The sequence below is a fragment of the Suncus etruscus genome, chromosome 18 (genome assembly GCF_024139225.1).
Source record: "Suncus etruscus isolate mSunEtr1 chromosome 18, mSunEtr1.pri.cur, whole genome shotgun sequence".
NCBI lineage: Eukaryota > Metazoa > Chordata > Mammalia > Eulipotyphla > Soricidae > Suncus > Suncus etruscus.
Window position 1 is genome coordinate 3062545 of NC_064865.1, and position 13922 is coordinate 3076466.

The 13922-nt window shown below is 53.7% G+C and overlaps 2 protein-coding genes across 3 annotated transcripts in view; both read right to left on the reverse strand.

Annotated features, from left to right (window-relative positions):
* MRPS18A (mitochondrial ribosomal protein S18A) overlaps positions 1-13922 on the reverse strand; it is a 145218-nt gene that overhangs the window by 77532 nt on the left and 53764 nt on the right. The gene's annotated exons all lie outside the window — the stretch shown is intronic.
* On the reverse strand, positions 3712-12330 carry GTPBP2 (GTP binding protein 2). Of its 2 annotated transcripts, XM_049765492.1 has the most exons (12): positions 12148-12330; positions 10023-10049; positions 9570-9754; positions 8989-9097; positions 8392-8589; positions 7932-8106; positions 7593-7812; positions 7126-7261; positions 6955-7013; positions 6039-6210; positions 5371-5535; positions 3712-4985 (listed from the first exon to the last, which is right to left on the reverse strand). In XM_049765492.1, exons 1-12 carry the CDS (start codon positions 12328-12330, stop codon positions 4809-4811), a joined length of 1806 nt encoding a protein of 601 aa, XP_049621449.1. In that variant the 3' UTR covers positions 3712-4808. The 2 variants fall into 2 exon arrangements, with proteins under 2 accessions (XP_049621449.1, XP_049621450.1); XM_049765493.1 differs by lacking the exon at positions 12148-12330 and having other exon boundaries at positions 5431-5535; positions 10023-10147.

The following is a 13922-nucleotide window of genomic DNA, read 5'->3' on the forward strand; positions in this document are numbered from 1 at the left end:
TGGAGAGATAGCACAGCGGTGTTTGCCTTGCAGGCAGCAGATCCAGGACCAAAGGTGGTTGGTTCGAATCCCGGTGTCCCATATGGTCCCCCGTGCCTGCCAGGAGCTATTTCTGAGCAGACAGCCAGGAGTGACCCCTGAGCACCGCCGGGTGTGACCCAAAAAAAAAAAATTTCCCGGGGTGTATCTTGAAGTTTGAGAAACACTGAAAAGCTCTCAGGGCAATAACAGTCCTTTAAACCCCAAAGTACAAACCTGAAGAGTTGTTTATAGCTTCAAATGCATTGGTATATTCACCTCTTCCTTGCTAAAGTGTGACTTTTGTGTTGTGCTTAGTGTTTTGCACTTGTCTATATTTATAGTACTATATTGATCTCTGTTCTTTTTTTTTTTTTTTTTTTTTTTTTGTGGTTTTTGGGTCACACCCGGCAGTGCTCAGGGGTTACTCCTGGCTCCATGCTCAGAAATTGCTCCTGGCAGGCACGGGGGACCATATGGGACGCTGGGATTCGAACCGATGACCTCTTGCATGAAAGGCAAACGCCTTACCTCCATGCTATCTCTCCAGCCCCTGATCTCTGTTCTTAAAAGTGGAATTGGTGGGTTATTTTGGTTTTTATTATTTTTGTTGTTGGTCTGTTTTGTTTTTTGACATTTTTGATGTGGGAAGTCTTGAATTAAATAGAACTCAGAACCGTACACATTTCCCCCTGCCATACAAGCCAACCAACCAACTGCAATTTACATTTAATGATATAGTTTTAAAAATGGGGCATGTTTGAGAACTATGAGATTTTACTAGGAAATGTTTCTAAAGAAAGATTCTACCAGATCTGGGTAAATTCATAATATTTTTCTGGATTCGTGATTATTTTTTGGGTTTTGGGGTCACCCTTGCCAGTGCTCAGATAAAACCTGGGTCTCCTAAATGCAAAGCATGTGCTCCAGCTATCTCGGGTACTGGGTTTTTTCCCTTTTTTAGTTTATGGGCCACAACTAGTATTGTGCTGAGGGGACCGTATACAGTGCTGGATATTTGAACTGGGATTTTGGAGAACAGGGCAAGTGCTGTGTATATCTCACCTGCCCCCATATTTGTAATTTTTTGAAGGCAAGAATTATATAATAGGTACTTTTAATATTCATGGACTATGGGGCCAGAGAGATAGTACAGCGGTAGGACTTTTGCCTTGCAAGCAGCCGATTCAGGACAGACGGGTTTGAATCCCAGAATCCCATATGGTCCCCCGAGCCTGCCAGGAGCAATTTTTGAGCAGAGAGCCAGGAGTAACCCAAGTGTCGCCGGGTGTGATCCCCCAAAAAAAATAACCCAAAATATTCATAGATTATATGTACTATACTGTATAGTATATACACTGAGATAAAAGGGAACCATATTTGGCCTAAAGGGATCAGGCATCAAACTAGGATTAGCCCAAGTGAGGGGGGTAGAGAGATAGTATTCGATTAGGGCATTTGCCTTACACATAGCCAACCAGGTTCAGTCCCCCGTATACCATAAGGTCCCCCAAGCACAGCCCAGAGTGATTCCTAAGTGCAGAGCCAGGAGTTACCCATCAGTATTGCTGGATGTGACTCTGAAACAAAAACCAACAACCACCACCCCCCAAAAAAAACAAAAACAGGATTAGCTGAATGCAGCACACCTCCCCCAAACTCTGCATTATCTTTTTGGCCCAGGTTATTGTTTTGGGGTTTAACCCAGCCTTTGATGTTGCTTTGATACTCCTAGCTCTGCACTCAGAAATCACTCCTGGTGGCTGGAGAGATAGCATAGCTGTAGGGCGTTTGCCTTGTATGCAGCCCCCCCCCCAAAAAAAAAAGAAATCACTCCTGGCAGGGGACCATATGGGATGTTGGGGTTGGGGATGGAACCCGAGTAGGCTGCATGCATGCAAGGCAAAAGCCCTACCTGCTGTGTTATCACTCCTGATGCTCCTTTTTTTATCCGGCCTCATGCTCCTCTTTTTTGGAGGGGGAAGGGGTGAGGGTCACATCCAGTGGTGCTCAGTGGTTATTCCTGGCTCCTGGCAGGCTTGGGATGCCGGGATTGGAACCGATGTCTGTCCTGGGTCGGCTGCGTCAAGGCAAATGCCCTACCGCTGTGCTATCTCTCTAGTCCCTTGATGCCTCTTTTTAAAACTAAATTTCTTCTTTTTCCTCTTCCTCCTCCTCTTCTACCTTCTTCATGTTTTGGGTCACACACAGTTATGCTCAGGGTTTACACCTGGCTCTTTTCTGGACAATATGGGGTGCCAGGGATTGAACCTAGGCTATCAGCATGCAATTACTATTAACCTGGCCCCTAATATTAAATATTCTGTGAATGTAGTCAAATGGCTGTTTCCTGGAGATCTCTCATTAAATACTGAGATGATTTTCCAAAAATCTTTTTTGGGGTGAGAAAGGGGAGTGCTGGGGATGAGGGGAGAGAGAGAGAGAGAGAGAGAGAGAGAGAGAGAGAGAGAGAGAGAGGGAGGGAGGGAGGGAGGGAGGGAGAGAGAGAGAGAGAGAGGGAGGGAGGGAGGGAGGGAGAGGGAGGGAGGGAGGGGGGAGGGAGGGAGGGAGGGAGAGAGGAGAGAGAGGGAGAGGAGAGAGAGAGGGAGAGAGGAGAGAGAGAAGAAGGAGAGACTGGGGGGGTGGGAGGCTGCTTGTAGTTAACACACCTTCTGCTTTCTTGAGAATGTCAATCCTTACCACATGCACGTAGAGGACAACAGACCAGTTACAGTGCTACTTTTGCTGAATATAACCTTTCCCCACTGCTGGTAATCAGCAGCCATAGAGAAGGAAGTAGTTAAGTTCTCAACACAGGAAGAAGTTCAACCACAGGTTTCTTAGTATGGGAAACCAGTGGTATTTTCAAGCAGTTGAACTTTAAGCAGTAGGGTTTGATTGCCTTTGAGGCAGAATGTTCAGTGGGGTCTGGGTCACATTTCTTACATGTTTATCACAGTATCACTAATAAAAATGTCGCCTCTGCTTTCTGCAGTTGACTTCAGTCTTGGTCAGCCTCTCCCCAAGAAATAATGGCAGTCAAGTACTTAGGATTGGCCAGTGGCAGTCAACTCCAAGAGCCAATTAGCTAATTAAGCTTCTCTCCAGACTATTTTACATTACTAGGAAAAATAGAACCAGATTACTAAGTATCTAAATGTTACTCTTAAGTTCTTTAGGTAGTATGCTATTATCTTCACATATCTTAACAGGACACAGAAACAGCATGTTTTTATTGGGGGGGTCACACCTGGCAGCGCTTAGAGGTTCCTCCTGGCTCTATGCTTGGAAATCTCCTGTCAGATTAGGGGGACCCTATGGGATGCCATATGGGATTCGAACCACCGTCCCTTGTGTGCAAGGCAAACGCCCTACCTCCATGCTATCTCTCCAGCTCCAGCATGCTTTTTAGTAATGTGAACAATTTAGCACTTGACATCTCTCCAAACTCCAAATGTCAGGTAGTTTCCTCTATTAGCTGGAAAAGTCTGTTTCACTTTCTGTTCTGCTCAAAGAAGTATGAAGGCAGGTCAGAATGCTTGGTCACATGGAGGGAGGCAGAGGAAGAGGGGTCAACAGATACTAGATGAGTTTTTTTCCCATGTCAGCCTGAGTCATGTTACGTTTTCCATGTTTCTAAATCTGGGGGAGGAATTGAGCTCTGCAAGTTGAGTCTGTCTTAAGCATAAACAGTGTGTTCAATAAAACATTTTTATTCTGTACAATATATATGTGATTTTAAATATGTATAAGTATACATGCTGTATATGTATATGTACATATGTCTATATGTACATATACATATACAGAGAAACATGAACAAACAAATCCCTGAGCCCATGGAACCCAGGACACTATAAAGGGAAAGGTGGGACTCCATCCCCTGAAAAGTAGGAAATTATGGCAACAGCTTTCCCTTCCCTCCAGGTTCCCTGCAACAGAGGGAAAGGGACAATCACTGCAGATAATTAAAACAGGACATACATGGGAACAGAAAAAGAGGGGTGAGGGTAGCAGGATGAGAAGTTTGTGGGTCAGGTCCCCAGCCACCCAAGCTGAGGGAAAGGAGAACATTCTGTTTGACCCAATACCCAAACCAACATCACTGCAGAGGAAGGGCTGGTAGACATGCAGCTGGCCTCCAGTTGGCCAAGTCTGAGCTCAGCAGCCCCACTCCTGGGCCAGCACGACAAATAGCACCTGTGGGGCCTTGACAGTAGAAACGGGGAACCAGGGCCTTGAGGGAAGGGAAGGGAGAGCGAGCTGAGAAATAGGCTTCCTGTCTCAGCACAGGTGGGAATACTGTCATTCGCGGTCCCTGTGCCATTTCTCAAGGCCCTGGACCACCTGAGGGCCAGGAGAGATCTGTCTTCTCTCCAGAGTCAGGTAGCAACAGGCAACTCCTACAGGGCCTTAAGAAGAGGTAATGAAAGAGAGTGCTTCCGAGGACCACCCCGGTGATGCGGATAATTCCTGAAGTCCCAGGACCACAGCAGCGGGGCCAAAGCAGCAGTCAGCTCCCTCCAGCAGACAGGCCATAGGGATGGCCAGGATCGATGAGCCAACCAAGCCGACGTGGCTGAAGAGTGCCTTGACTTCTCCCTCAGGACTGCCCCTTCCTGGCCATGCCAAGCTTGGCACATCTCCAGAGAGCTGGCAGGGAGCAAGTGGCAGCGGGCACCTCTCTCCTGAGCTTTTAATACACATCCGCCAACGTGGGGGCAGCATGCCCGAAGTCACCTTATTATGTAGGGACAGCAACGGTGCTGGGACCGCTGGAGTTGAGTTGTTCAGAAGCTCATGTTGGCCTGAGCCTCGCCGGCGGTGATGGCTTGCACATCCGTGACATGGCCAATGCCCTTGGTGACACCCTCCCGGAACAGCAACTTGGCACCCACCTTCAGGTATTCTGGGTGTTTCAGGAAGCGGAAGCAGACCACTGCCTTCTCTCCTGTCCGCAGCTTGTCCTGCAGCAGACAATTAGGAGGTCACTGACCCCGGCCTACTCCATTTACTCGCCTCACATCTGGGTCCTATCAGATTTTACCCACCCTAAGTGGGGGCTCTGTCCACTTTGTGGGATCAGTTTTTTGTTTTTGTTTTTTTTGTGGTTTTTGGGTCACACCCAGCAGTGCTCAGGGGTTACTCCTGGCTCCATGCTCAGAAATTGCTCCTGGCAGGCACAGGGGACCATATGGGACGCCGGGATTCAAACCGATGACCTTCTGCATGAAAGGCAAACGCCTTACCTCCATGCTATCTCTCTGGCCCCGGGATCAGTTCTCTTAAGTCAGGGAGCAAGGGGAACTGACTGTTCCCTGGAAAAGTGGGAGTGGCTAGGGCCCAGCTCACCTTGGCATGGATCTTCTCCACCACTGCCGTCTGACGAACGTTGCCCACATGGACAGTTACCTGGAAGCCTCGCCGGAAGGTGGTGGCATGGAACAGTAGGACTATCTCTGCCTCGAACACTGAGCAGATGGTGGGATTCATCTCAGGACTCACCATCACCATGCCCTGTGAAGACAGAGCCCCCAGATTCAGGCTGGACAGATCTCTGTTGAGCATCCCCTGACAAAGTTTCCAGTTCTTAAACTTTCTTTTCTTCAAACACGACCCCACGTTAGACATAGTCCAGGATTGGGGGAGAGAGGTCAGGGTTCACGAGTGGGAACGCCAGGTGCTGTCCTTGGCACCACATGGTCCTGGGTCCTACTGGGAGTGAACCCGAACATGCTGTGGTCCAGAAAACAGATGTTTGAAAGTGTCCTCTTAGAGGGAGCCCCTCCCTTGTCCTGCCCTTCTGCTGCTTTGTAATTAGGGGGTCTTGGAGCCTCTGGTTGCCCTCCCCCATGATTCCTAATTGGCAGTTTGTATTTCCTGGGCATTCTAAGTCTTTCATGCACTATCAGTGGGTAACCAGCATCCTGGGGTAAAGACAGCGTTTTCTTGGGAGTTCCAGGAGCCCGCCTCCCAGGCCCTTCTCTGTGCTCGCTCTCCAGCCTGCCCTCCCCCCTCACCTTTCGGAGCAGCGCTCGGTCAAAGTCGCCGAGAGCCAGAGTTGCAGCCTGACCAGCGCGCAGCACCCGGCACGCTGAGCGGTTGCGCTGGATGCTGCAGACTCTGAGCTCCAGGAAGCGGCCGTCGTCTGTGGGACCCACCACCAGCTGGTCTCCCTCTCGGCAAATCCCACTGTGGTCCCAAGAGCGGGTGGCACAGAGTCAGACGAGGCTCTCAGCCGGATGTACTAGCGTCTCCCAGTACCCCTTCCCTTCCCTCTCTTTCCCTGAAGGGTAGGGTCCTTCAGATAGGGCACAGGGAGCCTTGACTCCAGCATGGAGGACGGAGAGGACTGTAAACCCTCGAAGACGAACCTATGGCACGCGTGCCCGTGGTGGCACACGAGGGCCTTGCAGCTGGCACATGGGAAGGGATCCGCAATTAAGATATGCGGCACGATGGGAGGCGAGTGTGCTGGTGTCTGCTTTGCAATGGTGTCTGCTGCTGGCAACAGGGCCGGACTGGCCATCGGAGGATGGTCATTTTGTGTGGCAGTTTGAAGCACTGAGGCTCAAAAAGGTTTGCCATCACTGCTCTAGACCGAGCCTAACTCTGAAGTGCCACCTGAGGGTGAGGACTGGGAATCTCCTGGGGCATTACTATATGCGCTGGAAGGGACTTCTCATTTGTGGGGCCAGTGACACTTGAGGTTTCTTCCTAGGGCTCAAGACCCACACTCGCCCTCTGGGCTCAGACTTCCCAGAAGCAGCCATTCCGTTGCTCGCCTGGCAGCACAGATCCCTCTGTTCTCCCCAGGGAAAGGCTGAGGATGAGCAAGACTGTGTGACTGGGGCTGGGGGCTCCTCTGATTGGGGAGGGGGGGCTAGAGTGTTTATACACAGGCAAAGGGTGTAGGAGACAGGCAGGGCCATTCACCTGGAAAGCGTCCCTCCAACAACTGTCCCCACCTCTGGGACTGTGTAGATTTCATCCACCTGAAGCCAAAGAAACTGTTCAGTGGCCTGCCGAGCAGAGGAGGGGTCCCAACACAGATGGGGGCTCAGTGCTGGGAATTCGCCCCTGCCCCATCCTGCGGTGGCCAGGCACCTGGAACTCGGTCAGCTGCTGCATGAGCTCCTCCTGCTCCTTGCTGTTGGTGAGTGGTGGGAGGATGTTCAGGAAGACTTTGAGCAGATCCAGACTTTCTCCAGACACGCTGGACAGTGTGAAGATGGGGGTGACACTGCAGAAGGGAGAGGGATGGACACACCAAATGTTTCCAACAGAGCAGACACACACCCAGGCAGGTATCGGAGTGCGTTTCTGAGAGATTAGGGACCCCCTTCTCTCTGCTGATCACCCATCCCAAAATCCAAGGGAAATGGGGCATGCCTGGCAGCCCTGACCTCCAGAGTCCTGAGCAGCAGCAAAACTCGAGGTTGCCGTGGCGGTGGGGGGACCTTGACCATAGATTCCCTCCCAGCACCCTAGTGGTAAATGAGGAGCCCATGCATATCTGGGGAGAATCCATGGAGGTCCCAGACCAATGGGCTCTTGAGGTGTGGATCGCTTACTTGGGTGACTGGGCAAATTGCTGGGCAGCAGTGACGGCATCATCCTCAGAGGTGACGAGCATGGGGACTTTATGGCAGCCAGGTTGCTTGAGGACTCGCTCGAGCTGGCGTACGGTTCTGTCCACCGTGGTCCTGGCACACAGGTCCACCTTGCTGACCACGATGAAGAAGGGCACTTTCAGGGCTAGGGCCAGCCCCAGGTGTTCCCGGGTGGTGCCAGCTGCCTCAGAAGAAAGCAGGTGGCAGGAGACAAAAGTGAGAAGGCGGACGGTGCAGAGTGAGCGCCAGGCACCCAGATCTGGGGCAACCCCTGGCCCAGCCCAGTGCCACACCGCATACCAATGCCAGTGTTGGCGCTGACCAGGAGCAGGGCGCAGTCAGGACAGTAGGAGGTGAGGCCGAAGATGGTGGTGTGCAGGTACTTGTGGTGGCCCGCCAGGTCAATGAAGGTGATCATCTTGGAGCTACTCTCACAGATCTCTTCTGCCGTCCGTGAGTCGCTGTAATTCACCACCTGGCCCAGAGCCCAGGGCGCTCAGTGCCCTGGCCAGCCTCCCAACCCTGGAAGCGTCGCCAGGCCCTGTACCAGTCCTAGGATGATCCTGCCTCTCACCCCAGAGCCCTACTGCTGATCTGCTTCTGTTGATACCCCCACCTTTCTTTCCTAAAGAAGGGGGAGAGCCGAGTCAGGGCCCCAAGGCCGTGAACATCTCCCCATACTGCCCGCACACTCAGTCCCTCACCACTACCAGCCCCTCCTCGGTGCCCGGCCCCACTGGGTTCCGGGGAGTGCAAGCACCTCTCCCTTGCTGTTAAAGCCCAGGATCTCGAAGCTGATGCTGGAGGTTCGGCCAGACTGAATCTCATGCAGGTGGCGGAAAAGGTTCAGCCGTGCCCGGCCCCTTCCATTGTCCAGCTCTCCCTGGGTCAGGACACCCAGCAAAGTCGACTTCCCCGAGTCCACATTCCCCAAGACGGCCACACGGAGGTCTAGGAACTAGGGATGAACAGCCACAGGTAAGGGCTCTGATCTCCCACTTGTCACCATGGCAGAGTGGGGCAGGGCGGGGACACTCACCGGGGACCAACTGATAGCCCATGCACCCCCCCAGAGCCAGACCAAAGGAGCATCTGCCACCCAGGGAACACTACCAAGAGAGGTAAGAGGGGCTGAAGTGATAGCACAGCGGTAAGGCATTTGCCTTGCATACTGCCAACCTGGGACGAACCCGGGTTTGATCCCCGGCATCCCCTGTGGTCCCCTGAGCCTGCCAGGAATGATTTCTGAGCACAGAACCAGGAATAATCAACCAAGTACCACCAGGTGTGTCCCAAAAACAAACAAACAAAAAGGCAAGAGAGGAATCGGGAGTGGGGCGTAGGCAAGGAGGCTCACCTGCTGATTGTCGGGGACTTTTCGGACCAGAACCTCAGTGATCTTTCGGGGCATGTCACTGTCGTAATCCACTTCTCGCTCCCGGAGAACAGTGATATCTGCCCCGACTCTGTCACAGCAAGGCCACAGTTGACACCTTGCCCCTGCCCTTCTCTCCCTCCCCCAAACTCCTCCATCCTGTAGGTTCATGGCCTTCCCCAGCTACACAATTCCCAGCATTTCACTTCATCTCCTACCACTGTCCCCTCCATCCACAGCCACATCTCAACCAAACTCCTATGCATGAGCAAAAGTGAAAAAGCTAAGAGCCAGGGATGGAGAGATGATATAGCTGTTGGAGTGTGTCTAGCATGCACTCAGCCTGGGTTCTTTGGTACCACATGGGCCCCCAGCATTCTTGGTGTGGTCCTCGAACCCCAGCATTGACCTGCTGGTTTGATTAGCTGAAAATACTGATGGCAGCCCTAGAACCTCCTGAGCATCTGAGCAAAGGTCCACAGCAGAGATGTACAGAATGCCACTAGGTCCCACTTCGGCCCACTGTCCTGGAAGCCCGTGGAGCAGAGATGAGGGTCTCATACTTCTCTGCCATCCGGTGCAGGGTCTTAAGGGAGGCTCGCATCTCCTCCTCGGCCAGCCCCACCAACAGCCCATTGTCCTCCACACCGATCTGGTAGACGGCCTCCCCGCGGCCCTCCTGCAGCCGCCACTTCATCTGTGTCACCAGGTGCTCAAAGCGGTACTGGGACGGGTTCACCAGCTTCAGCTTTGGTGAGGTGGGAGGGCAGGAGGTAAAAATCAGAACTGGTGCTTCTGACCCCCACCCGCAAGAACCAGTATCTTTCCCTCCCTTCCCTGGGCCACCCTCTTCCCGGGCACCCTCCTATATGGGGGTATAACCCCCAGGTGAGGTCCATAGTCCTTACCCTGAGCCAACACCCCTAAAGTGCCCAGGATCGGGAAGGTGGAAGGCTGGGAGACATCACCCCACACCCATAAAAAGCACAACTTGGCCCTCCCTGCCCAAAACTCACTTTATATTCAATGTTTCCATCTTCAGCCTAAAAAGAAACGGGGAGATGTTACTATCCCAAAGGGCCAATCCCCCACCCCAGGGCCAGCATGTTCCCTGGAGGCAATAGAACACCTCAGTAGAGTAAGCTTTGGCAAGTGCTGGCCAAGAACAGCCAAACTCACACCCCAGTTCATATGATCCCAAGGCCTCCCCATGTGCACACAGTTGCCCAGTGCAACTGGAACACAACCAAGCTTTAAGCACTGGCCAGCATCTTCTACCTAGATGTAAAATCACTTCTTTTTCTTCCCAGGACTTTCAACTAGAGCCCCCAAAATCTGTCTTGTCTTATGTTTGGGTTGCTGAAATTATTCTTTGCTACATCTCCTTCCTTCCTGTGCTCAGTGCCTGATGTCATCTAGAGTAAGAGGCTGCCACAGGTTCTGGACCAAACCAGGATGAGTCAGCCAGTGGTTACTATAAGCCCCATGAGAGCAGAGTTCAGGGGATACAGAGGCAGGGCACCCACAATGAAGAGGAGAATCTCAAATGCTGAGAAGCCAGACTCCTCCAACCAAGCACAATGTGACTTCTGCCTCCTGTCCCTTGCTGTCAGCCCAGGTGATCTCCTGAATCCACCCCACAATCTTCTCTGCAGCTTCTTTCTCAGGTGACCCAACACCAAAGTAACCTGTTGCCTGATCCCTTGCCTTACTAAGTACATCATCATAGGTGATATGAAAATATGATGACATATATGAAATTTCATAGGTGACAGGGCATTCCCATGTTCTGCCTCTGCACCCCTCCTCAGTCGTTTTCTTTATCTATCTTTATCCCTTCCTGTCCTTATTCCATTCCATCCAGGCTCCAAAGGTTCTCATCCAGAACCTCACAGAATATAAGAGAAACTCTAAAAGAAATTACTTTCCTTTAAAAAATATATATCACTTGGGGCCGGCGAGGTGGCACTAGAGGTAAGGTGTCTGCCTTGCAAGCGCTAGCCAAGGAAGGACTGTGGTTCGATCCCCCAGAGTCCCATATGGTCCCCCCAAGCCAGGGGCAATTTCTGAGCGCTTAGCCAGGAGTAACCCCTGAGCATCAAACGGGTGTGGCCGAAAAAAACAAAAACAAAAAAATACCACTTTTCCAGTGGGGCTGGAGAGATTGTACAACAGACAAGGAACTTGCCTTGGTCACCAGCACCACATATAGTCCCTTGAATCCCACCAGGAGTGGTCCCTAAGCACAATGTCAGGAGTAAGTCCTGAGCACCGCTGGACTGTCCCCTTCCACACTCCATCCCTTTCCGGAGAATTAGGGCGAAGAGATTCAGAAAAGTGGCACCAAACTAACTGCTAGTCTAATGGTCTCAAGATCTGGTCCCGCCACCAGCAGCATGAACATAACCTGGGAGCTGGAAAGAAATGCAGTTTAGAGGGGGCACCTCTGATCTACTACTCCATGAGAAAAGCTTAGGGTCGGGGAGGCAATTCAGGTGATTGTGATACTCCCTGGCTTGATAAACCGGGGGTCTCTCCTCCCGGTCCTTTTCCCCAAAGAGGTGCAAAGCTGCAGCTTAAGAGTTCTAGCCTTACCAAGGGCTGTGCCACTACTTCCTTGTGGGACAGGCAAAGGGCGGAGGGTAATACCGGTATATGTGTGTGTGTGTGTTTGCCGTGTCTGTGTGTGTGTGTGTGTGTGTGTCCACCAGGTGTGTCTGTTGTTTATGCATTTGTCCCCCATGACAGGCAAAGGGCAGTGTGTGTGTGTGTGTGTGTGTGTGTGTAGTTTTGCACACTTGGGGGCCAAGGACCCAACGTGGCTCTTTCCCTCCTCCTCCTCCCCCCTGCCAACTCCTTCCTCCTGCCTGGCGGGCAGGGTCCCCAAGCTTGCCACTTTGCTCTTCGCAAGGGGAGAGGCCTGGGCCCCTCTTCTGGGGTGTGTGGGCCGAGAGTGGGGGGTTTCCTCTAGCCACACTCTTCCTCCCTCCCTTCCTTGCTAGGGCGCAAATCGGGCCTCCCGGGGGGGCTGCAATGGGGGTCTGGGCCGGAAAGGAAAGGAAAGGGGTGTGCGTGTGTGTGTGTGCATGTGTGTGTGTATGCTTGTGTGCGTGACCGTGTGCGCGTCTTCGGCTCGCTCACCTCGGGGGGCAGGTACGGGGGGTTGTTGGCCTTGGCCGCGCGGTTCCTCCCGTTCTTCTTCTTCCCCTTGGGGCCCCCGCAGCCGCCGCCGCCGGCCGCCTTGGCTTTGAGGGCGCCGCCCACCGCCGGGCCGCCCCCGGGCCGGCAGCAGCCGCCGAACAGCTCCGACACCCGCGAGTCCATCCGCCGCGGCCGCCCGGCCCGCCCGCCCCCCGCCGCCGCCGCCCCGGGAGCCACCGCCGCGCCGAGCCGAGCCGAGCCGAGCCGAGCCGCGTCGCGCCAGCCGGAGGGCAGGCCACACCCCCGCCCCTGACCTCCCCTGACCTCGCCCGGGTCGCCGCAGCGGTGGCCGCGAGGCACCACGGGATTTGAAGTCCGCCCGCCCGGGGCTTCCCCCGGGAGTGCGAGGCCGCGAGACTAAGATTCCCAGAAAGCACCGCGGCGCTGAAGGTCGCGAGCGGCCGCCAGGCGCAAGCGCCGCGCAAAGGCATCTGGGAGATGTAGTCCAGCCCTGCGCCTAGAGAGCCCAGAGCGGGTCTAGTTCTAATCTATAGGGCTTGGGAAGAAGTTTGCAAACCCTCCTAACGAGGGGCTGCGGCGAAAGCGCAGCGGGTGGGCGTCTTGCCTCGCATGCAGAAGGACGGGGGTTCGAATCCCGGTATCTCATAGGGTCCCCCCCCGAGCCTGCCAGGAGGAACCCCAAAAATAAATAAATAAACCCCTACCGAAAGTTGAAAGTTTGCACCTGCATCAAGTGTTTTTTTTGGTTTTGGGGTCACACCCGCCGGCCCTACGCTCAGAAATCGCTCCTGGCAGGCTCAACGGGAGACCCTATGGGCTGCCATATGGGATTCGAACCACCGTCCTTCTGCATGCAAGGCAAATGCTCCACCTCCATGCCATCTCCCCGCCCCACCAGCATCAAGTTTTATGGGAGTTCCCGGGTTCGGCGTTCCTAATCGATCGATTTTGCAGCTGGAGACCTGGGTGCATAACCCAGGAGACCATGCCTGGCCCTTCCAGCAGGTGGCTGTACCCCAGCCTCAGTTTCTTCCCTGACCCCTGACGGCCAGTTAGCATGCCAATGGGGTGAGTCAGAGCCAATGCCAGGGCGGAGGCGGCTGGTGGGTCACTTAATTACGGCTGTTATTGTTGCGGTGATTGTGCCGCCTTTGCAGAGTGAGGCCCTGGCTTGATCACCAGCCTGGCACCCTCCCCTCCGGGGCCTGCTTTTGGCCGCCCGAGACACCACCGCGTCGGCTACGACAGGAGGCCCGGGCCTATAAACCAGTCTTCTTGCCCGTGGGCTACGGGGTTGTGGCCAGGGAACGTTTCCCCTCCCCTTTGTTTTGAAGCCGGACCAACCAGGGAGGCCCGAGCTTGCTTTTAAACAACACCAGGGCTGTAGGCGGGGTGGAGCCCGATTAGGGCGAGGCTGGAGCGCCTTCCAGTCACCCCCTCCGAAGGCGGGGCCCTGGCCCGGAATAGAAACTTGGCCCTGGCCCCAGGGGATTGCTGACTTTTGCACTCTCTTGCCAAGTGCCACCTCCCTGGCTCCTTAGGGCTCTTGGAGTCAGCACCGCGTAAACAAACACTTTTTAGCACGTGAACCAGTCTGCAGGACACCAAAGAGGCAGGGTGGACAAGGAGTTAGTGTCAGGAGTCAGGACGCCAGGGGTGCAGTTCCTAGCCTCCTGTTCCCTGACTCATCACCTCGCCATATGTCCACTCCCCTCCCTTCACAAACAGCAAATGGCACACAAAGTCAACACAAA

Bases quoted from the DNA above. Each gene is read 5' to 3' on its own strand.
- GTPBP2 (XM_049765492.1), bottom strand. From the start codon at position 12,330: ATGGACTCGCGGGTGTCGGAGCTGTTCGGCGGCTGCTGCCGGCCCGGG. The intron at 10,050-12,147 runs GTGAGCGAGCCG...GTTTCTTTTTAG, and splicing joins CCCCGTACCTGCCCCCCGAG to GCTGAAGATGGAAACATTGA. The intron at 9,098-9,569 runs GTATGAGACCCT...TTGCTGTGACAG, and splicing joins CTGCACCGGATGGCAGAGAA to AGTCGGGGCAGATATCACTG.